At 41.5% G+C, this 23,792-nt stretch overlaps 1 protein-coding gene across 2 annotated transcripts in view; it reads left to right on the top strand.

Annotated features, from left to right (window-relative positions):
• The window catches only part of LOC117260752 (uncharacterized), a 44,586-nt gene extending 21,333 nt beyond the window's left edge, over window positions 1–23,253 (top strand). For both annotated transcript variants that reach the window (XM_078169331.1, XM_033632826.2), the window contains 9 exons: window positions 1,596–1,727; window positions 5,210–5,300; window positions 13,253–13,353; window positions 13,445–13,528; window positions 14,334–14,395; window positions 14,490–14,582; window positions 18,758–18,812; window positions 19,228–19,416; window positions 19,942–23,253. In XM_078169331.1, coding sequence (XP_078025457.1) covers window positions 1,605–1,727; window positions 5,210–5,300; window positions 13,253–13,353; window positions 13,445–13,528; window positions 14,334–14,395; window positions 14,490–14,582; window positions 18,758–18,812; window positions 19,228–19,416; window positions 19,942–20,862 — 1,719 coding nt within the window. In that variant the 5' untranslated portion in view covers window positions 1,596–1,604 and the 3' untranslated portion in view covers window positions 20,863–23,253. The remainder of the gene's footprint in view (window positions 1–1,595; window positions 1,728–5,209; window positions 5,301–13,252; window positions 13,354–13,444; window positions 13,529–14,333; window positions 14,396–14,489; window positions 14,583–18,757; window positions 18,813–19,227; window positions 19,417–19,941) is intronic.
• Window positions 23,254–23,792: the final 539 nt, after the last annotated feature.

The raw sequence follows: 23,792 nt of genomic DNA, 5'->3' as shown, positions 1-23,792 counted from the left end.
TCTGGGTCCATAATTCAGTGAACATCTTCCTTTGCTTGGTTTCTACTCCTGTTTTCTCCTGTGAGGAAAATACGTATTACAGGCTCAAAAAGGAATAAAGCATTTACATTAAATGTAAATGCTTTATTCTTCAAAACTTCTCTAAAATGGAAAAATGTCGCAACAATGTTCAGCAACAACTAAAAAAAAAAAATGTGTGGTGACAATAATTTAGGAATAAAACTTTGTGTTGGCTTAATCATTTGTGTGTCATTTAGAAATAATAAAGTTGTGAAAAGAGCAGAGTACCACAAAGTGGCTACATGCTACAGGAAGAAAAAGAAAATGTTACCACAAAGGGAGACGAAACATTTCTCATAAAAAGAGAGCTTGGTTACTGTATTATCGTTATGTTATTATTTTTATAATTATAATTGTTAGGGGTTCAAGCCCGAAGGGCCAGGAACCCTCTTGCTGTGAAGACACAATGCTAACCACTGAACCACTGTGCCACCATTTCCACATTTAATTTCAATACTAATTCATACAGACAACTGGTCACAGTACACTGCTCGCAGCCTGAGGTGAACTGAGGTTAACTATGAGAAACCACATGAGGAACACAAAAACTGTTTTTGTAAGAACAGGATGTGTGTGGAAAGAATGTGTACCTTTTAGCAAATCAGGAAGAATATACAGTGACAGTTTTGTCATACATACACACACACACACACACACACACACACACACAGCACATCAGATACACATACATCTAGCAAATTAAATTACTGTACATTTCTATTTTTTTTCTTTGTGTAATCAGACAGAAAATTTAGTATGTTTTGTCGTTACATACAAATATACAAAACAAAAGAAACAAAACACCACGCAGAAGTTTCTAATGTTATCTAGAATGATGCAGAATATAAAACTGATCTGTTGTAACTTGCTGAATATTTTTCAGGTTTTTACCAAATGTAAGCATGTAGCTTTCACCTGCCATTAGCAGTGCATGCAACAGAATTTTTAGCTCAGTTATGAGATGTTTCTTAACAAAATACATCTTGGGAATCATACTGGAATTTTTACAGTCTTGCATCCTTGACTTTCTTCACAGGTATTTTCTTTGTTAAGTTTACATGTAACTTGTTAGAATGTGGTACATTTCCACCATCTGACACAGGAAATACTGTATGAGTTCAACATCTCTTTAAAGGCTGTGAAGGGATGATTCAAAGTGACAGCATTATATGAGTCAAGACCTTAATATGCAGTTTCTTTTCAATTCTCAGTATAAACTAAGGTTCACATTGCTCTATTTTTAGTTGTCCCAGTGAAAGGCTAGATTTCATATTATTTTGTTGTTATCAAACAGGGATCAAAACACTTCTGTGGGTGTATATGTGTGAGTTGCTTTGTAAACTGATGGACTCCTTCTCAAAAAGATAAAGTGCAAGAGGCCGTCTGTATGTTGAATTTAAATGTGATTTTTCATTTTAACATATAAAATAGAAAAATGGGAAAACAATATTCAGCAACAATATAAAAAATGTCACTTACACAAGGTATAGACAACTATGACGTTTGTGTTGGTTTGATCATTTGTGTGCCTTTAGGAAATAAAGATGGGGACAACACAGAGCACCCTGGAAAAACATGGCTACGTACTCCAAAAAACAACAGAAAATGCTGTTGTTGCCACAAAGGGAGATGACACATATCTCATAAAACAGATCAAGTTGGATCAGGTAAGTTAAGAGTTCCTATTTATATGGAAAAATATCAAACATATGTCCAAGGCCCTGTTTCAGAAAGCAGGTTTAGAGAAAACACTGAGTTTGTTAACCTTGAGTTTAGGAAACATCTGCATTTTTAGCTCCAGAAAGAGAGCTAACTTAAAGAGTAGCCTTCTCTAAACCCCAGACTTTTGACTTAAAGCCCCTACAAGGAACTTTCATTTTGAGTTGATTTTGGCGACCCTGTGGACAAAAGCGGTAGTGTTTTGCTAGAATGAAGCCTACATTTCCCATGAGCTCTAGCGCGGATTGTCGTAAAGACGCTTACCTGGCGCGCGCATGTGTTTGTTTTGGGGATGAATGAAACAACAAGACGGGAAACTTTGCCCCCGCTCCTATTGGGGATCCCAGCTCACCTATGCCACGCCCCAGCTCCACCTCTCCGGCGTAAGCGCCACTGCTGCCGGGGTAAACGCAGCGGTCGGCTGGTAAGGCTCAAGGCCTGTTTGGCGAGCACTTCCACGGCTTCTTGGACTGAGTATGGAGCGGTGCCTCACCTCTTTATTTCTCGGCACTCACTGGACCCTGTCGACGCCTGGCTGGTACCTGTCGTCGGCCCGGATGAGGTGTTCCAGCCCCGCGGCCCCTGCTCTCGTCGTCCCCGCTGCCACAGGGTGAATCTGCGCAACCTGCAGCCTCTGTGTGTGGCTCCCCGGACAGCTAACGCCGTGGACCCGCTGGCTCCTGCCAGGATTGGGCTGGTAAATGCTAGATCACTAGCGAACAAAACGTTTATCCTGAAGGATTTCCTGACTTCCCAAGGATTGGATTTTCTCTGTGTGACTGATACGTGGCTGACTGTTGGTGAGTCCAGTGCTTTCACAGAACTTTTACCCGATGATTGCTGCTATTTTAACTCCCCGCAGACGTCGGGTCGAGGAGGAGGAATAGCAACTATTTATAAGAGTCACTATAAATGTAAGCAGCTAGGTAAGATGACGTGTGCCATCTGAGTGCCGTAAATCGCTTCGTCCCAGAAGCGACCTGGGACAGACCCGTACACAGTTTCCTAAAGGTATGGATATACACTATATAGAAATAGCTTATCTTCACACCGATGGTCTCATTTGCTGTTGTAGGTCACGTACAGACATCAGCAGAACAGAGAGACTTTTGCATATCCAGTTAAAAGTTCCTTGTAGTGGCTTTAAGTGCCTCCTCCTTGGAACAGGAAAGAAGTATCAAAAGATGTGGGGCTGGAAGAGAGGCTGAGACATACCCAGTCATTCCATCATGCTGCCTCTCTTTTTTCAATTTTGGAGAAAAAACAAGTCAACAGCTAAGTCACATGCCATATCTAAACAATATGACTCAGGGTTCGACAGTGTGAACGTTTCACTCGCATTTGCGACTAAAAATAGGTGTCTGCGAACTGTAAAAAATATTTAGGGGCACATGTGCGCATAAAAAAAAAAATCAGCCGAAGCAGCCTATATTTTTGTCAATAAAAAAATATGATAATCTAACTGCAAATGTTGGAGGAACTCCAGCCGCCTTCTCTCTTCCCCGTGTGACACGGTTTTGGGCAGTTTTCCAAGCCACTGTCGGCACAATGAATATAAGTCCCACTGTCAGCAGCGTGGAAATAAGTCAAAGTGTGGAGGAGACGGACCGGGAAAAGCGGTGGACCTCCGGGGAAGCCTGCTCCGTTCTCCTCGCAGTTAGGGACCGTTCTCCACGGCCAGGCTGTCGGCTGGGTGGGAATAAGTCAAAGTGTGGTGGAGAAGAGGGACCGGGAAAAGCGGCGGACCTCCGGAGAAGCCTGCTCTGTTCTCTCCGCAGTCAGGGACCGTTCGCAGGGAAGGTTTTTGCCATGGGCAATGTGGGCGACCGCCCAGGGCGCAATCTATGTGAGGGCGCACGAGCACCCTCCAAAAAAAAGCACAAAAAAAAAAAAAAAAAAAACTCGCCAGTTTTCCAGACTACTGCTCATTTCCACGTCAAGTTAGTGGAGTGGGCGCTGGGGCACCCCTATTATCACGTTTCAACCAGCAGCAGAAAGGAAAGGCAAATCCTGGTGGTTGTGGGTTGAACAGGGGTCACAGACAGGAATACGGTGGAGGCTCATAGTGCTCTGCGGCGCAAGTTAACGGCTTACCGGCGACAGAGAAGTCCGACTTCAGGTCCAGTAATTTCCTCTTTCGCTGGTGTCATGACTGCCCAGTAGTACCTGGACAACCGAGCCATGGCAGCACACAGGTATGTGGCGTGTCAGAGGATAAACGAGCCGTTCACATTTCTCTCTTTGTAGCAGGTAACGGTCCACAAACCTCACCGCACTTTGCCCTATTGAAGCATAATTTTTATAAGGCTGTATGACCATAGCCTGAATCAACATGACGTCATGCTAACAATCACTTCCCACGCATTTTCATGGACAAAATTTCAACATTTTTTTGTGGTTTTTCAAGGACGCATAGTAAAATGTAATGACAATGCACAACCTATAACAAGAATATAATGGTAGATTATACTTTACTCCAACTGTTAATGTGTGAAAACTAAGAGCAGCCTTTTCCAATCTTGTTGGTTATGCCTGTGACATGATGAGGAAGGTTAACCATTTAAGATTGTTGTAACAATTAATTTCATTACACAGAACAAAATTCCACGACTTTTCCAAAGCTTTCAATGTTTTAATTCCAAGACTTTTCTAGACCTGCAAAATGCGATTAAGAAATTCCATGACTTTTCCAGAATTTCCATGACCGCGGTAACTCTGCAGGTAGTAAACTGCCAACAGATATCAAATAGGGACTTATGTGAAAGCTGCAAACTTGTTTATTTCTGTTTTCATTTTCAGCCATGACCATAACTGTTAAAGATGTCTAGTTAACGTAAACACGGTAGTCCGACTATCTGATGTTTCTACTGTGTTGCTTTGCTAGTGTCTATGATACAATAAAACTACCAGCATGGAAGCCAAACAATGTACTGCTGTGGACAAGCGCTGCAACAAAACATATCATAGCTAACATAGAAAACTATTTTGCTGCTTTACCTTACAGACTAACTGATAAAGGCAGCGGTAGAACAGCAACTCCAACTTTAAGTAAAATTACTCTTTTTGCCAAGGAGTCTTAAAGGTTTAAGATAACGCCTTCCGTTCCTCGATTCCTGGCTAGCTTTTTTTTTTCTTTTTCTTTTTTTTTTGTTTGCATACTTTTTTTTTCAGGTCGCAGAGAGGATCAGTAATTGATGTTCTGCGTTTTTCTCACACACCAGACTGGAAAGCTATTACTCAAAGAATGCAACAGTGAAATCATTATGGGTATCTCTCCTACTTACAATGTATTCAGCCAAAAGGATCAATTTGATTGACATCTATATCAGACATACATCTTTAACCTGTCTGCTGCCAGGCACCTCTGCCGGAACATTCTTATGCAAGTGTTTTTTTTTCTTGTGTTCATTTGTTCGTTTGTTTTTAACAGACATCCACAAATCCAGCATTAATCCCAGAGATAGAGCTCCTGATGAACACAAGCCATCCTCACATTGTGAGCCTCAAGAACTCTTTCAAAGGTAAATTTTGACAGATCTGCTTCAAGTGGTTCATGCCCTGAATTTGTTATGAAAGGTTATGTCTGTACACAAAGATAGTATGCATGTAATAAAGTTACGATACAAGTAATGAGACGCAACATAATTTTAAAATGAATGTATTATAGAACAGAGCACTTAAGTGTGGGTAAAGCAAAAATAAAAGTGTTTGTAATGAGTCTGACACACCACAGTAAAATGTGTTATTGACTACCAAGCCAAATTTTAAGGATTAAAAAAATCCCAAAGTATATAAAATGAGGTTTCAAAATCAGAGAAAATATTAGCAGTATACTCTGATCTCTGGGGTGTGTCTTCTGAAGGAGCTGAAACAAAGATTGAGCTGCTGCGAAGTGACAGACTCTTGTTAGCAGCTATCCCAGTAGCACAGTAACACAGATGACACCCGTGACACCCACGGTTCAACAGCTAACGTTGGCAAAAAGCACACACCAACAGCAGTCATCAGTAACTGCCAACTTGCAGGGTACCCAATTTGGGTTGAAGACTGAAAGGTACATTAGTGACGGCCATTTTACTTGTGTTTATATGATTGTGGCTAGGGATGTAAGTTTAATTAATTTTGCTTTCAATAGCCCAACACCCATTAACCAGTAATTAATTGACTAATTAAAAAAATAATAATAATACAAAATTACATGAAATACTCCATTTAGGGGTGGTGAAATTTTAATGATTGGTGATATAAATATATTTCCTTTATTTTTATTTTCTGCTGGCTTTGCTGACAGACAGGCAGCTAAACACGTTAACATGTGGAAAACTAAGCCCCGTTTTCACCAAACACTTTTGATATGGTACCTCTGGAACCAAATGTAACCCTTCAGACATGGAACCTAGACCCTAATGTTACCACTGCAAACAGTACCCTTAAATGTGGGCAGGGTTGTTGTCACGGGGTTGACTGCTCCATCCAGCACTCACTGTATTTCCTCATAGCTGCTGCTAGAGGCAGCAAGTCATACTGTCATTTTATAGTTATAGTCTACTAGTAAAACTCTCCACAGTATGAACAGAGGTTGCATAACCCCCAGACTGCAGTGTTCGCAGCTCAACCTTTTAGTACCAGATCTGTGTGCAAGGTGCCCCAACAGACCCACAACTTTTCACAGTGGAAACGGAAAAAAAGTGACCGGACAGAACTGTAAAGTACTGCTTGGTGGAAACAAGGCTTTAGTGTCCACGGCCCGCCCTCCAGTTTCCACTGGTTAGTAAACGTCAGCCTTGTCCACTCTGCACTGTGTATCACCAAGGTCGGATGGGAGTTAGCAACAGTGCTGTTCATTCATACAGCTAGTGACACCGTCCTGGTGACGGCATGGTGTTGGAGCGATACGTTGTGGTCACCCTTCAGTCTCCCCCAGGTAGCCATGGTGAGTATGCAGCTTCATTTTCAGCTGCAAAACTCCTTTAGCACTGTTAACTATGTTAGCACCAGAGTTGGGTAAAACGCGTTACAAACTAACTTACTTTTTGCAGTATCGGGTAACCTAACGCGTTAGTTTGCTGTTTGAGTAATCAAATACTTTTACATTTTCAAACAAGACATCAGTTACTTCCGTTACTTTTAGAACACTGGTCCTTCAGCTCCAAAACAGCAATGACTGTCTTTTGGTTCTAATAATGGAGATAACGTTATACCTATCAGTCTGAAAGAAGTCATGAAGCTTGTGGCTAGCTACGTGGTAGAAGAAATGTCTGCCATTGTCTACGGTGGAGTCTAAAACATTCCGCAGGATCGTCAGTAAAATCCCCACAACTCAATAGATGGAGGACTCGCTGACAGACAGGTCAGACTCAGGAGGACTTGCATTATGTCTGGTACACACTACACAACTTTTCTGCCCGTTTTGAAAGTCACTATGTCACATTAAACGATTGTGGAGTCATAAAATCGTGCCGTGACTTGGCTGACAGACATGACACACTACACGATGGTCCACACCAATTATCCCCGGTTGTCTTTCACAGCATGTGTGATGTGATCGGGTTATTCTTGTCCTATTTTTATTACTTCTACTATCATCTGAGTCACTGTCTGTTCATGTGCCAGCTGAAATGTTGTTGTAGTCACCTAAAAAGCGCCAGCAGATGGCAGGAGCTTCATCTGAAGTACTGTATGCAAACATTCAAGCTACTGTATCCTCCACAACCAAGTTCCTACAAATGTTCCTACAAATGCCTATTTAGAAAATGGAGGAATTCTATCGCCGAGGTTATATGGGGCTTTTAATTTGAAACAAATTCAGTAAGTGTTCAGCGCTCAACAATAACGATTGCCGGATTGCCTGGGGCATGTAAACTAACAACTCACCTGCCCGATCGGGCAAGTTGCTAAAAAATAGTAAAAGTTAATAACTAATTGATAAAATAAATGTATTTTAAAACGTGCTCCTTCGGCTGTGATGCAGTGGTCTCTCTGCCTGAAGTCACAGGCACACACTGTGTAACAATGTCCTGCCCACAGCCCCCATTGATTGGTTACATAGCACAAGTGAAGCACAGAGCGGCACAGCATATAAGAGGAGAGGAGAGAGCTCTGTCTTACCTCTTCATAAACTAAAGTCATATTATTTTGCGCGACGGACGCTTCATGTAATAACATAACAATGTACTATTTATGGTGTTATGTCATCGTGTCATTTCTGTCTCTACATGGTCACGCATTAACAATTCTCCTCTGCTCTCTGTATCGCGCACGGCCGAGTTCCGCCACACACACAGGTGATCACGCTAGAGCGGCTCGGGCCGCATTTTCCTGACCAAACCTGACCCCGAGCCCAGTGCAGTTTGTCAGCTGACAAAGTTATTGTTATGGACACTGTGTAAATAACCAACAACAGACTGCTGTTACTCACAGACAAACACGCTGCTCGCAGAGCAGCGCAACACAGCATGCTTGGTGCTGAGCTTGTGTTGCGTTCAGGCGTTGTCACGTAAATAACAAGTTCCAGCACTTAAATAGGTCATAGCACAAAACAGCAGCATGCCAAGTGACTTTTTACTTTTATTATGTTCAATAAAATTGTATGTTCCTAAATCTTGAGACACCTCATATGTAAGCTAGACAGACATTTCACCTGCTCATTACTGTGCACACATGTACTATGTACTTAGTCCTAGAGAGCCCTCCTGATGCCAGTAGATACATAGAAACATCCCAGCAGGCTGTGCTTTGCAAGCATCCCAAAAAGTTTCATGCATGTGAAACTTATTCTTCATGCGTGTGCTTCACCTCCGCTGCTACAACTCCATCCTAGGGGAAACACTGCTGTGTGTGTTTTGTGCAACAGGTGGATGTGGTAGTCTACTGGTAGAGTAGAGAGAAAGCTAAGTAGCCTTGAAGTAGAGTAGAGCAGGGCAGAGAGATGGAAGCAAAATATATTGAACCCGGTGTTAATACAGCAGAACTGGAGAGAGGGGTGAAAAATAAATAGAGGTGGGCATGACTCAAGTAGGGCGCAAAATTATAGACGGAGAACAACTGACAAAGATTGCCGCTGTTTCAAATGAAGCTGGTAGCCTCTGCAGTTGTGGTGAGTAAAAGCCACTATTTTTTAATTTTCTTACTGTATGTCCATCTCCATTATGAGGACATAACATTGTTTGCTAGCTTGATGCTAATGACAGTACTCACTGGGTTGACAAAGCGCCTCTGCTGTTTCACACTATCATTTCCCCCTTTTACTCTGTGTGGTAACATCCCTAGAGGAAATATTAAAAATGCTGGGGTGTTGTCATACAGTTGTCTACGGCAGCAGATCGTTCTGTGTTTCTACTGGTCAAAGTGACGGCTGTGATGGGAGAATTGGATCTCAGTGAAGGGCAAGTGGTCCATAACTTTAATTTTGGAGACAAAAAAATGTAGGCTTAGCGCCCTGTGGTCCATTGCCCAATAGGAAATGTAGAATACTCAAAGGTACCTTAAAAGTACTTGAGTTACTTTACTCAGGGAGTAACACAGTAAAGTAACTAGTTACTTTTCAAATTAATTTCAAATTAGTTACTTTTTCAAAGTAATTTGATTACTTTTAAAGTAACCCTTACCCAACTCTGGTTTACACCAATAACTGAGCTGATGGTGATAACAGCACTAACAGATCTAACAGTACTTAACTAAGGAGGAGCAAAGCTGTTCGTTCAGGAAGGCGTTACAAGCTGTAAGTGCCAACTGAGCAGCCCCGCTAGCTAATTAGGTCCCACAAGACCCAGGTGGTGAACAGTGCAATAAACTGAAGAATGGAAAAATGAACCTATAGACTGATATGCTTAACTGGTCAAAAATATTTTTGGTGATTAACAGTCAACTGCTGACATCACTAACCATGGCATTCAACAAAGATTTTTATATGTATGTAATGGACTGAAAGAGTTTAGAGTGCCTATGGAACATTGCACACGTACCATTAGTAGTGATGCAATATCTATGTAGTAGGTTTGGTGTTATGATGAGGATGGCTCCAGTCTGTCACTGAGCCATGATTTTAGGCCCACACAAAAAAATCCTGGACACAGAAATGGTTAAAAGTAGGTTAAAGGTCTAAATTCACAATGCAGTACTGTATAGTTCCCAGTCTATTAACAAAGTTTTACATGTCAGATTTTACATGTGTGATATGTTAAGAAAGAAATCAGTGATTTTGCTTTACCCCTTAAGTTCTGACATCACCTCCGGGACAGCTGCTATAACTCAGTGCTGTGTATAATGTCCTACACTGAGCATCCTCTCTGTGAAAAACTGAATGCAACCCCATGCTGTCAAATTCATTAAGGCTTGTTGAGGAGCTTATGCTATTCTGAATTGCCGCCGAAAGTGCATTAGAATAAGGTGAAGTAATAGGAATAGCTGAAAAAGTGGAAAAGGGTCTAATTAGTATAAATATCATTGAAAAGTTAAATAACACCTATAATGTTTTAAAAGATGTGGAACTGATTTGCTGACTTTAAAAGTTGAATAATGCCTTCGAGATATTAAAGATGTGGAACACTGTAAAGTTTGATTTGAGGTTCTAGCTAAAAGTATAGAGAAGTGTAAAAGAGATGAAAAATGCTTTTAAAAAGACAGAAAATGTCTTGTGTATGTGTCTATGTATGACAAACTGCACCTAATAACTGATCTAATTTACCTGTGCGTCTCCAACTGCAACCAAAGGTCACACTGGTAAGTGTGTCCTGGGTCAGAGTTAAGAGATACAGAGTTACAGAGATGTAACTAAGGCACATATCTTATATAAAACAAACCCAAATCAGCGTGAGAGAGAGGACACACTGATGAACACAGTGTGTGGAATGTTTGTGTTTAGTTTTAAAACAATCTGAGCAGGACACCAGGTTGTCTAATTTTGTTTGTAAAATGTCTTAAGTCCTCTCTCTGCATGTGTATGTGTCTGTGTGTGTCAAACTGAACTCATGAGATTGCAATGGGAATGATAACTGCTAAGTGACTCCTGAGTCAGGCAGTTAATCTCATAGAGATTAAGTCGAAGCGCACCTTTCAAACTCCTGGCCTTTTGTCAAAAATCATAGTCTTATTACAATTTGTATACCAAGAGAATGGACAACCTGATGAATAAGCAGCATAAAATGTGTATGTATAGTGTAAAAATGGCTTGACGGAGGGCGCAGGTTAGAAAACTGGCATGATATGCTGCCCTCCAGAAATTTCTGGTCTCAGGGAACACTGAAATCAATGCAGCAGTTGGTGTTTTTTTTTACTTTCAGGCTCACTGTGCTAAAAGTGTAAGTGTGTTTGCTTCCACAGCAACATTATCTGAAAGAGCACAAGTTTTACTTAATTTTGACCAAAAATTATGTATGCAGACTGAAAAGTGTGGGCGTGACTATAGGTACGTCCCAAGTGCCTTAAAATTACTGCTAATCACCTAACCTAGCCACCTTACCTAACTGTTTAGTCCCTCCCACTTAGGAAAACATTTAAGGAATCAGGAGTTAGAAGTGAGGAGCGAGGATTGCTGATAAGAGACATGAGACGGCCTTACTCTGAAGCGTCACGTAAAGCGACGTCCTTTTCTGATGACGGCGCGACAGCTGGATCTGCTGCATAACGGAGCCAGCGTTTGGTGTACATCCTAAGTCACATTATATTCGCTGATCAAAGCCGTAACAACCCCCCCTCCCCCCGCCGTCAAGACTTTGTTCACACACTTCAATGGAGTTTGTCACAATTAAAGGTCTGTAGCCCTGCCACTGTCACAGTGATGAGCATCATTATCATTATTATTATTATCATCATTATTATCACTATTATTAAATCCACTCGCCATCATTCAACAAGTCAGCTGCTGAGTGAATAAGAGATATCAGACCTGTCAGTCTGCCTCAATCAATTCAATTTTATTTATAAAGCCCAGCATCACAAATCACAATTTGCCTCACAGGGCTTTACAGCATACAACATCCCTCTGTCCTTAGGACCCTCACAGCTGATCAGGAAAAACGCTGCAAAAAACCCTTTAACGGGGAAAAAACGGTAGAAACCTCAGGAAGAGCAGCTGAGGAGGGATCCCTCTTCCAGGACGGACAGACATGCAATAGATGTCGTACAGAACAGATCAGCATAATAAATTAACAGTAAAACAGTAATCCGTATGACACAATGAGACAGAAAGAGAGACAGAGAGAGATGCAGGACAGACGGTAATGACAGTAACTTACAACAACATTAATTAAGTAATAATATTAATATTAATAATTAATATAACCTACAAGCTATCAAACATTCCACTCACATGACATGCAGGACAATTAATGATGGGCAAATGTGTTTGTGTATGTGTGTGTGCGTGGTGTTATATCACTCGAGCAGCTGCACAACGCAGCGGATTGTGAATGAAATAAACTTAATTACAACATGACAGTCTTGCAGGAAATATCATCAACGTTACTCATTGTAGTCACGTAGGCATGTGAATTACAGCGTTTCATTGCAAAGAATGCATGTAATGGGTACACTTGCGCTGTTTCTCCACCATCTCGTTCAAATGAGACAGACGTAGGGGGCGGGTATTTATACGTCAGGGCCTCAAGCTGAAAAAGACTTCCTGTTAGGAACCTCTCGTGTTACCTTACTCATCGCACCTAACAGATCCCTCCTAACGCCTAACGCTAACTCCTTACTGGCAGGAATAAGAGACATGAGACGGCCTTAAAGATGGCGGCGCTCTAACGACTTCCGGTTCAAGTAAGGAGTTAGGAGTTAGCAGTATAAAATAAGAGACTTGGGATGTACCCAGTGAGTTAAAGAGAAAGGTTTAAGAACTCTCTCCACTCCAACTGCTGAGTCCCCCACCCTAGCTCTGAACATTCTGTTCAATACAAACCAATGTAAACACCTGAAAAGGGCATTTTTACCCTGCTCCAAACAAGTTTGAGTATTTCAAAAGTTTAAATGGAATTTGAAAGTTGAATCAGAATGTATGAAAGACGATATTTGAAATTTGAATGGAGTTTCTAAATGAATGTATTATGAGGAGATAAGAATTGAAAATGCATGAAAAACCTCTAATTTGTGTCAGATTTGAATATTCCATCCATTCACTTGAATGGGGGAAAAATACCCAAAAACAAATATTTTTGGGAAGTACAGTATGAAGGTTGTGAATGAGAAAAGTCATAGCAATCATGACCTAATTGAGCAGAATATTTTGATGTTTGAATGCAGTTTCTATGTTGAAAAATGTGGAAGGAGTTAGATGACTAGCATTAGGACAAAAAGTTACATTCAATTAAAAATGAGATTCTTAAGAACAAACAACAACTCAACAGTCAGCTCAAAAAACTTAACAGGCCTATAATTTTCTATTTATTTGGGAGGAGTACCTCACACAGTCAAAAACTGAAGACGAGTTGTTCTTGATACTAACAGATTCTCTTTTTTTCTTTTTGTCATAAAGATGAGGATCAGAATGTTTACTATATAGTGATGGACATCTGTCAGGGAGGGAACCTTGCTGCAAAGATCAGAGAGATGAGTGACTCTCCACAAGAGTCTGAGGTACAGCAATCTAATACGAAAGACATTTCGGATTAACATCAATGAAAATGACAGTGATGTTCCTCTTTAAGTACCATGATTTGTTTGCTAGGTACTGAGCTGGATTGCTGAGATCTGTGTGGCTTTGAAAACCATTCATGAAAAAGGCATTCTTCACAAATGTCTGACACCAGAGGTACTACACATATTACACTAACCCTGAATAAGAGAACATATGTATTGATGATGTGATACTTAGGCCATGTTTACACGAAAACGATCCACTGAAAACAGAATCGTTTCTCATTTTCATTTTGAAAAAAGTTCCGCGTTTAGACGACAACGTTTTGATAACAATCGCCATGCACACGGATCCACAAAAATGACCAAAAACGCTGCAGTATACATGCCAGGCCAGTAGTTGGTGGTGTGACACTTACACTTCCTTCTACAGAGCGGCGATGTATAAACAAACAAAATCGCAACCGCATGAACATTTGTCTGGATGGACGACGAGTTGGAGTTGCTACAGTAAATCTACACTACGATGGGGAACGTTGATAAATTCAACAGGCTGAGCAGCACAAGCAGAGCTCGGGAGTCCGCCATTGTTGTTGTGATGGTCGACTTTCTTGTGCGTGCCTAGTGACTGGAAGCGTAATGCGCATGTGCGAAAAGTCTCCGTTTTCAGAGGAACTGCATACTGCAAGTTTACATGACAACGGAGACGGAGCCATTTCCATAAAATTGCACTCTGGAACCCGTTTTCAAAACGTTGCATTTTCAGGCACCCAAAACGCCGCTGTTGTGTAAATGATCGGCCAAAATGCAACTAAAGTTTACTGTTTTCAGTTGAAATCGTTGTCATACAAATGGGACCTTAATCATACAAATTAATCCTTATATGTTTTTCTTTTTTTTTAAATGGGCTTTCAGGCTGTCATACACCATTTTATCCTGAAAAATCTCATAAATACTTCTTACCATTCCTCTTTCTATAGAACGTGCTCCTCACCGAAATTGGAACAGTGTGCTTGGGCGGATTTGGAAATATCCATGAAAAGTACTGTACCCTGTTTTTCTGTCTCTCTTTCCCTCTTTTTTTGCTCTATTGGTGCATGTTGTTGTACTGATACATTTGATTTGTTTTCACACAGTTCAACAAAAACTCCAGTAAGCACTAATTCACAGCAGACAATAAATTATCTGCCACCAGAAGCCTTCACAGAGGGGACCTATGATGCTAAGAGGTAAAAAAAAAAAATGTTATTACCAAAATAAGAAATCTGCTTAATAACTGGACACATCAACAAATCAATTTGGTTTAGGTTGTTATTACAAAAAATGAATGTGCACAGTGTAAATAAATCAGAAAAATCCCAAAGCGATAAACTGAATGTTTTTAAAAAGGCTGAACCAAAAATACTTGTCATGTAACAGATTTACAAAAAACTAAATGTAAAGTTTGTCTGCCAGTCATCAAATCAATTACACAATGTCATAAGTAGGAAAGCAAGTCTCTATCAGAAAAAGGGATGTATTAATTTAGGGATCTAACTGGGAGCCGCTTTCACAATAATGATCTGTGATCATTACATATTGTCTACACAGCCTGTGTGGTGAAAAAAGCATGTTAGCAAGACAGCAGCAGCAGTTTCAGTTCTCCATCTGTGGGTTCAGCCCAATATCCCTCCTCGACACCTCTGTCCTTGATCACTTGACCCGGAAATCGATCGAGACTCGCCATCTTGAAGGATGTCTTAATTCGCTAAATGCACTCAGGGGAGTCTAGGAGGCTTTCAGTGGGGAGGGAAGCAAGGATACATGAGTGGAGCCTTTGCGGAAGTCTTTGACTGCCCAACACACCCCCTGATTGGATATCAGTTATGACTGGACAGCACAGCACTGCAGCTGATGGGAATAATCTGATACATCATAACATCAGTGAAATGTCATTCCGGAGGGAACACAGATAAAGTGCAACACACACCGCCGCCGTACGCCGCGCGTCAAAACGCCCACCTCCATTATATTCTATGAACCAAACCACACTGGCGCCGGCTGACGCGCCGCACCGCGCCGCTCTGCTTCAGCCCACTGCTCTATTTCCAGCGCGGCCGGCGCTCATGGCGGCGCTGCGAGAAAAGCCTTTTATGTACGTCTTGTCTCGTAGGATCAACTCCGGTTGTTTCAAATTTTTAATAAGACGACTTTGATAAGAAACTCACCCGTGAAATTCAAGTTGTTGTTGCCTCAAAGTTTTTCCTCTTCTTCTTCTGTTACTAGCAGTTGGCAACCGTTGGCAACTGGTGTAGGTACAGCCTCCTAGCGGGTGGGGTGGGAAATACATGTTGACGGTGCCGCTGCGCACCGCTGCCAGTGTGTGTTGGGGGGCGGCCCTTGATGGCCACAGCGCCGCACCAGCAGCGGTGTGTGTTGCATTTATGAGATTAAACCCAAGTGTATCACTCCCACGTTTGATGGCACCTGATTGACAGTACCTGGGGGGTACCAGAAGCTCAAAACAAGAGTCAACAGCAACAGCAAAAAAGCTGTTAGGCATTGACAGACAGGATTTGGCAAATTTTTCATTGGCGCGACCAGTGTTGGGGAAGTTACTTTTAAAAAGTAGTGTTTGCTCGTTACTCGTTACTTCTTAAAAAAAGTAATCCCTTACTTTACTTAGTTACCCTCTGTGAAAAGTAACTTTTTACGTTACTCGTTACTTTTACGTTACTTTTATGGTGCTTGACTCATACTTTGCAGTAAGCTACAGACCTGCACGAATAAATTAATTCATTTTCTCTTCTGGTATGGTATGTTATGGTATGGTAGGTACTTTATTAACCCCTCGATGGGAAATTTCAATGTCACAGCAGCAATTTATAATACACAAAATAGGAGCTGCTGCAACAGGCTGCCGTTCACACAGCGCCAGGAAGGTAGGCAGGTTATGATTGTTCTGTTTTCTGTTAACACAATGCTGCATTTTATTGATGTTTTGGGGGTCGTTTTGATTTCCTTTGAGGTTCCGGGGTCGTATGTTGCCCATGTCTGAGGTCTGACTAGCGAGGTTAACGTTACATTAAACAACACTTACCCAGCCATACAAGTGCAGTTCGCTGTCAGTATATAGTTGGTCGACTTGTTCAGAATCGCCCAGGTCTTGTACATTAGTTAACGTTACTGTTTTGTGTCCTTGTCGTTGGCTCGGCAGTACTTCGGTCCGTAGAGCACAAAAACCATCAGATAAATAAATCTTCCCGGTATTCAATATCTTGGACATGACTGCAAAGTACAAAATTATACACATCAAGGGATTTATATGCCTTGAGTTTTTCATGTGTATAAACGCTGGGTTTCTCCACAAGATATAAAAAAATGTCCGGCCACTGTAGCTTAGGCCATTTCATTGGGTTGGTGACCCACTGACCCGACATTAAGTACGGGTCAGGAAACCTCACTCCGTTGCTAATTATTAGCTTATTACAATAAGCTAACCTGTCTTCGGTTGACAAACCGTTAAAATAATCCAAGGAGGCGTGTGTATCTTCCATGTTCCTCATACGATTCTTGATTTTGGCGCTCCTGTCTGTACTGTTGACATGACAACTGTCACAGTTCCTGCCTAGTGCGCAGCTGAGGCAGACAGGCAGTGTCACCATCAAATCTGTCCCCGGGAAAAGTAATGTTGTGCCTAACTGACAAAGTAACTACGTTCCGTTACCATATTTTCAGTAGTAACGCGTTACACTACTTTTTATCCAATAAAAGTAGTTACGTTACTGTAACGTGTTACTTTGTAACGCGTTACGCACAACACTGGGCGCGACCCACATACTCAGCTCTGCTGCTCATCCCACAAATGCATGTTCCTTACAAATGTGGCACCATTTGAAAAGGAAATAAACAGGCTTTCCAACGGTATAAGATTTATTGTCAAGAAGCAACAACTTTGTTACAACAAAGAAATAATCTATGAAACACAATTTTCCTTACTTTTTGTGCTTAGTGTGTGTGCAGACACAATCTTTGTATAGCTGTTAATAAAGCCTCCTGACAGCTGATCCAGCTGTAATCAGCTGCCGCCATCATCACAAACTGATGTCGCTTCGGGTGACGCTTCAGAGGAAAGGACGTCTCATTTCTCTAAAGACATATTTCCTTGTTTCTTCTCTCCTCGTATCTCATTCTCGCATCTCTCCCCCGTGTCTTACAAAAGGCAGATCTAAGATGTGAGAGAAGATGTGAGGGAAATGTGGATGTGAGATCAGGTATTGGGATGAACCCTGTGTCTGCACTGTAGGGCTGCACCTACTGAACAGCAGAATAGTAAGAAGTAAAGAACAACAAAAAAGTCAGTCTTGTTGGTTTCTCATTCTGTCAACAAAATGCTTTTACTTAAGCCTAGCTCGCAATTTTCACCGCGATTTTGACATTGCAGAGGATCTTGAGAGCCACCTTGGGTCGAAGGTGAGTCAGCAGACAGTCTGCCACTACGAGTTCTCATGTGTGAACAAGCCTACTAGCAAGTCACCGCCTCGTCTGTGACTGAGACTGGATATCTGGCATGCTAGAAAACTGGAGAAGTGTGACATGACTGACAAAGAGCATCTGCCAATGAGAGGCGGGATATGTCCCATGTCAGCACGAAGGAGGATGGAAGAAATGTGAGGAGGACAAGCCATAGGGTTGCCAGGTCCGCTTATTAGCCGCAACTTTGGGCTTGTTTCTAAAGTGGCGTTGCTTATTTGGGCTTGCTCTCTAAACGTCACCTTCCTCTATATCCGTTTAATAAGGTATTTAAAAGCATGATAGTCGCTTCTTTTGGGCTTGTTTCCATAGCCCTGGTTGCCTCTTTCTCTCTAAAGATCTGGCAACACTGACAAGCCGGCAAGCGGCAAGCGGCAAGCAACAACAACAACGGCGGCGTACACAGGATCACGGGGAGCGCGTTGTGTTTGGACCCAGGTCCTGGAGGCAGATCTGATTCAACACTGGGAAGAATATCCATGCCTTTACGATGTGTCGTCTCCGAGTTAAAAAACGTAGTTTGGTAATGTCACTGTGCTATCTGGGGCTCTGTCAGCGAGGGCTCGGTGGAGAAATCTTGTGGTGTGCACACACAGGTCGTAACACAGTTGGCGAGACTCCCGCTGACAGAAACACACGTCACCAGGTATGAACACTCAAAGGATAACAATAGTCTCCACGACACAAAATCAGGGTGAAAATCGTGTAATGTGAACTAGGCTTTAGTCTGTTCAATCAAAAGAGTAGTACAAAGAATTTCCAGGAAGCTGTTATTATTATTATTATTATTATTATTATTATCATCAATAATAATAATATTATATATATTATTATCATCATCATAATAACAGTACTATTTAATTTTTCTATATAATATTTTCTTTATTTATAGTGACATTTGGTCAGTGGGATGCATACTTTATGAGCTGTATACTCGAGAACCAGCGGTAAGTAACCCAATATTATAACCCAAAGTTTTGCATGTTATCAAAAATGTAAGATATCAAATCCATGAATGAGATTAAAAAAGTCCACCACAACTGGGCTATGTATTCTTGTGTAAAATTTATGATAGTATCTATAAACAATATTCCTAAGAAAAGAAATAAATATGCTGCTGTGTTATATTACAGAGCATGAGGACAGTCTTCAATATTATGCAATCATGTGTTTTCCATGCACAAGGAAAATACATACAGTATTATGAAACGTGTGTGTTTTAGGTAAATACTTGAGTTTGATGTTAAGTCTACAACAAAGATTAGCTTGATAAATACCAATATTTATATACATGCATACAATTTAATAGACAATCTCATTGTAATTAGTATTAAGTGTTTTCTAACAATAAATCTCCTTAAGTTCTTTGCAGAGACTACACTCCAGCTCATACCCAAGATAATCAGTGGTCATTACCCATCTCGCCCAGAGAACTTCTCATCAGAGCTTTGGGGAATACTGAAAGAGATATTCAGTAAAGACCCTCAATCAAGACCAACAGCCAATGAGATCCTAAAGCGTCCTATTATGATACACTGTCTGTCAGAAAAGGTATGATATTTTAGTTTTAGCTAACTAACATCATTATGTTTGCTACAGAAATATGCAGTATATAGATGATAAACATTACATGGCCCGCTGGTGTATATTCGTGATAAAAGTAAGCTTAAGCGGGGCGCCGGTGGCTTAGTGGTAGAGCAGGCGCCCCATGTACAAGGCTGTTGCCGCAGATAGACAGCACAGGAGCAGTTTAGGAGCAGGTCAGTGCACCCTAAATGACTCAAAATGCAGTGAAGACTCTCAGGAAAGTTTTTATTACATGCCAATTTTGGTACAATTTACTCGCCAGTGTGGAAGATAGCCTGCCGAGATTTACTCGCCAAACACCCACACTCGGCACTTTACTGGTGTTTATTCCAGAACCTGAGTAGACACATACATCCATTCATAAGGTGAAAAGAACCTCAGGAGATCAGCAAAAACAAGTTCTTCGGGGGGGGGGGGGGGTCTAAGTTGCTTTTTTAACTCTCCAAGTACCTAATCTAGTACTGACGATGTCTTTGATTTTTTTGATAGTGCAAAACAACTGTAAAGGAACTCCAGACCATGGTGGACAAGTTAAGGGATGTGGCTGACAGTCTGGAACGTGTGCATCAGGGTGCCACCATCGGCAGTCTGACAGGAGGAGTGATTGGAGCGGTGGGAGGGATTACATCTGTAGTGGGCCTTATACTGGCTCCCTTCACTCTCGGAGCCTCTCTCATTGTCACTGGGGTTGGAATAGGGGTGGGTGCAGCTGGTGGGGTCGCTGCTGGTGCCTCGAGTATCACTAATATGGTCAACCAGTCGTCTGATTGCAAAGCTGTTCGAAGCATCATTAAGAAGATTGAACAGAAAGTTAATTCAGTTGTCTGCTGGCAACAGGAAATTAGCTACATCTTAGAGGAAATCATGAGCAGATGTGACTCAGCTGACACAACTAGCAATGAGGTCAGTGAGTTAAACCAAGGCAACTTGGTAGCTGGCTGCATGAGGACAGGAAAGGGCCTTGGTGGCATTGCTGAACTGGTGCGATTAGTTCAAGTGACGAACATAGGCAAAGTTGCAGCACAAGGGGCCAGGGCAGTACGTGTGGCAGAGGTAGCATCAGGTGTGCTCTCTGGTTTACTTTTGGCAGTGGATATATTCTTCATTGCCATGGATGCAAAAGAGATACACCACATCAGACAGGCAAAGGCAGCAAGGGAAAGAGAGGGAACTCCTTCTGGGCCAGTGTCTAAGACGGACACCATTGATTCTGACCTTGCTGAACTTGTGTCTGACAGATCAAAGGTACAGGACCAGACTTCCACAATCAGATCTGAGATCATGAAATTTGCTCATTCAATCAGGCAGGCAGCGGATGACTTGCAGAAAAACGTAGAGGAGCTGAGATGCATCAACGTAATGTTCCCCTCACCTGAGGAGCTAAACCAGCTGAGAGAGAGGTCACATTAAATGAAATCTTGTAAAATATCAGGTGTAATTGTTAACACCAGTGTTGTCACAAGTGTATTAACCTTTGGCATCCCTAGTAGTTGCTCCATGGTCACTTACAATCTGAACATTAAGTTTACTCTTTTGTGTGTCTTTTTTTATTATTTGGTTAATTAATGTATTGTTTACATTGCAGTCAAAGCCCCTATGACTGTGTAGGATTTTAAGATTGTTAATTTGTTGATGATTTCTAGTTTTAGCATCAAAGCACCGTGTTGCACCGTAATGCAAGTGACAATAACTTCAAGGTGAAGTGTGTAAGCAGACTGCAACCAGCTAAAACTTCTCCCAGCTAGAATGCCTTTAATGTTCTTGGTTCAGGAATTTTTTATGGGGAGCCAAAATATCCACAGAGGTCTCTTCCTCTCCAAAACAAATGGACCAGGCCGGTAAAAACACTGAATAAAGTCACAAATCAGTGCATCTCCAACTCTGTTCATCATCTCGAGACAGGAGGCTCCCTTTTCTCTCATAGGTTAATATGCACTCACCATATTTTGATCCAGACAATCAGGGGTTTTTTTTTTACTGTGAGCTGAATTATCCACAGTGGTGATTTAAACTGGTAAAAACACTGCATAAGGCAGTTTCACGTTACAAATCCATGTATCTCCAATGCAGTCTGGCATGTTGCTGCAGGTGGCTAGTGCGACACATACTAATGTGTGGTCACCGTTTTTTTCCTCTACTAAGATAGAAGCCAGAAGCCAAATTATACACAGAGGTCTCTTCCTCTTCAAAACAAACAGACCAGGTAATTTAAACTGCTAGAAACATTAAATAAAGCAGTTTCACATTACAAATCAGTGTAACTCCGGCGCCACTCATTGCAATTGGGCTTCTTACTACGATGGCAGACATGAAAATGCAGAAAGGCAAATGGCTCTATGTGGAGCCAGTGTCTGATTTGTCTGTTCTGGACTACTGTAGAAACATGGCGATGCAACACGGTGATCTCCATGGAAGAGGACCCACTACCTGTGTAGATATAAACTTCTTATTGTAAGGTGAGGAGAACACAACAATTCTTATTTTCAGGTGATTATACACTAAAGAAAACATACTATGATATTACATTTAATTTACAGTTTTGTTTAAATATCCCACTAAATCCTACACACTTTAAGAAAACGCATTAATGAGAAAGATGATCTTATCTTACATTGTATAAATAGGAGCTTTAACTGCATTGAAACATGCATGCTCGAGTTATTTGCCATAATTCATTTGCTTTTTTGCAGTTTAAGATGATTTTTTTATTTTTGAAGGTGGCAAAGAGAGAAAAATGGGATACTTTTTTTGCTCTCTTCTCTCTTCACCATCTCAACTAATTCCTAAGATTGCTTGCTGAGTTTGTGGGGGGAGACGTACTCAGTGAAGTCAGAGTTTTACAGTCTTCATTTTCTAATCATTCTCATGTATTTAGTAAAGTGCATATTTTGCCTAATTCTTATCCGTAGTTTCTTTAAACACATCCCTAGGTACCTTTAGTATGTTCATTCTTACTGAAAGTTGTTCTCACTTATAATCATCCTTTGTGTATTAATTCTTATTATGTTGTTCTCATGGGAACTGCGCATTGGTTCGACTGCGCATTGGTTCGACAGCCCATTGGTTCGACACCCCATTTTTCCGACCTTATTAAACCCATTGTTCCGAAGTCCGTTCCGAAATCATCATGATGCCCTGTGGTTAAGGTCTGGTTAGGTTTAGGCACAAAAACCACTTGGTTAGGGTCAGGAAAAGATCAGGGTGTGGGTTAAAATGAAAAAGAAAGTGACCAACACATAAGCCGTGAGCCTGCTCTGCCTCAAGCCGGTCGCGGCGCACCATACGCCCACCGCGAGCCGTTCAGCACCGCGGACAGTCGGACTAATGGGGTGTCGAACCAATGACATGGACCCGTACTCATAGTGATATACTTGTACTCTTATAATCATTTGTCTGTAATCATCTTTGTATATTGCATTTATCATTTTTATGGTAGAGCAGGCGCCCCATGTACAAGGGCGGCCCGGGTTCGAATCCAGCCTGTGGCCCTTTGCTGCATGTCACCCCCCCCACCAAGCGGAAATGTAACTACATACTTAACACATTATCAAGTCCCGTCACAGAACATGTAAAGGCCAGACAGACTCAGAGTGGGGTGTTTTACTATGGTGGCCACTCACCTGACTGTTTTCTTTTTATTTCTTTGGGCGTTAGCCACAACTAGTAACCTCTGTATTAGACTCTGAATCATTCTTTTGTATTGCCTTTTTTGAATTTTTTAACTTACTTTTAACTTTAAGTTGTATCCTAGACACTGAAACTTTTGCTGATTTTGCTTCAAATAAAGAAGATTAAAACTTGTTGAAAGAGACCATTCATTTTTCTTTTTGGGTCTCCCTTGCCGGCCGACCAGGCTTGGTCCTCCTCCCAGCATAAGGTACCTTAACTAAAGAGCTGATCCCTGACAATAAGGCCTCTTCCTGCTCGGGGCTATGGCGAGCAGGAGCGAGGGGGGCACGCGTGTCTGGTCAAATGGCCCGTCCTCGGTATGAGACCAAAAAGAGTGTGGGGGCGATACCTTGTGGATAAAGCCGCCACACTATTGTCAAGGCCTGACCCTCCCTAAATGAAATGATGCCCTAAGAACACTGCTGCCCGGTTTTAAAAGAGCTTCCTTTGAGGAAACATGGAGGTACCACCAACAGAGAGCCGCCCTTTCTTTTCAATATAAACATAAGGATCTTAACATGCTGCTGTATGTCTACATTAAACTGGGCTTACCATATGAATGCATTTATTACACATACCAATATTGTATATCTGTACTGATAAACAATAATCGCATGTTGTATCAAGGATTCAAGATTTCATCATTAAAACCCACATAAAGCCAATACTCT

The sequence above is a fragment of the Epinephelus lanceolatus genome, chromosome 7, assembly GCF_041903045.1.
Source record: "Epinephelus lanceolatus isolate andai-2023 chromosome 7, ASM4190304v1, whole genome shotgun sequence".
NCBI classification, from domain to species: Eukaryota; Metazoa; Chordata; class Actinopteri; order Perciformes; family Serranidae; genus Epinephelus; species Epinephelus lanceolatus.
The sequence above is the reverse complement of the archived record's forward strand: the minus strand, read 5'-3'. Positions and strand labels throughout refer to the sequence as shown.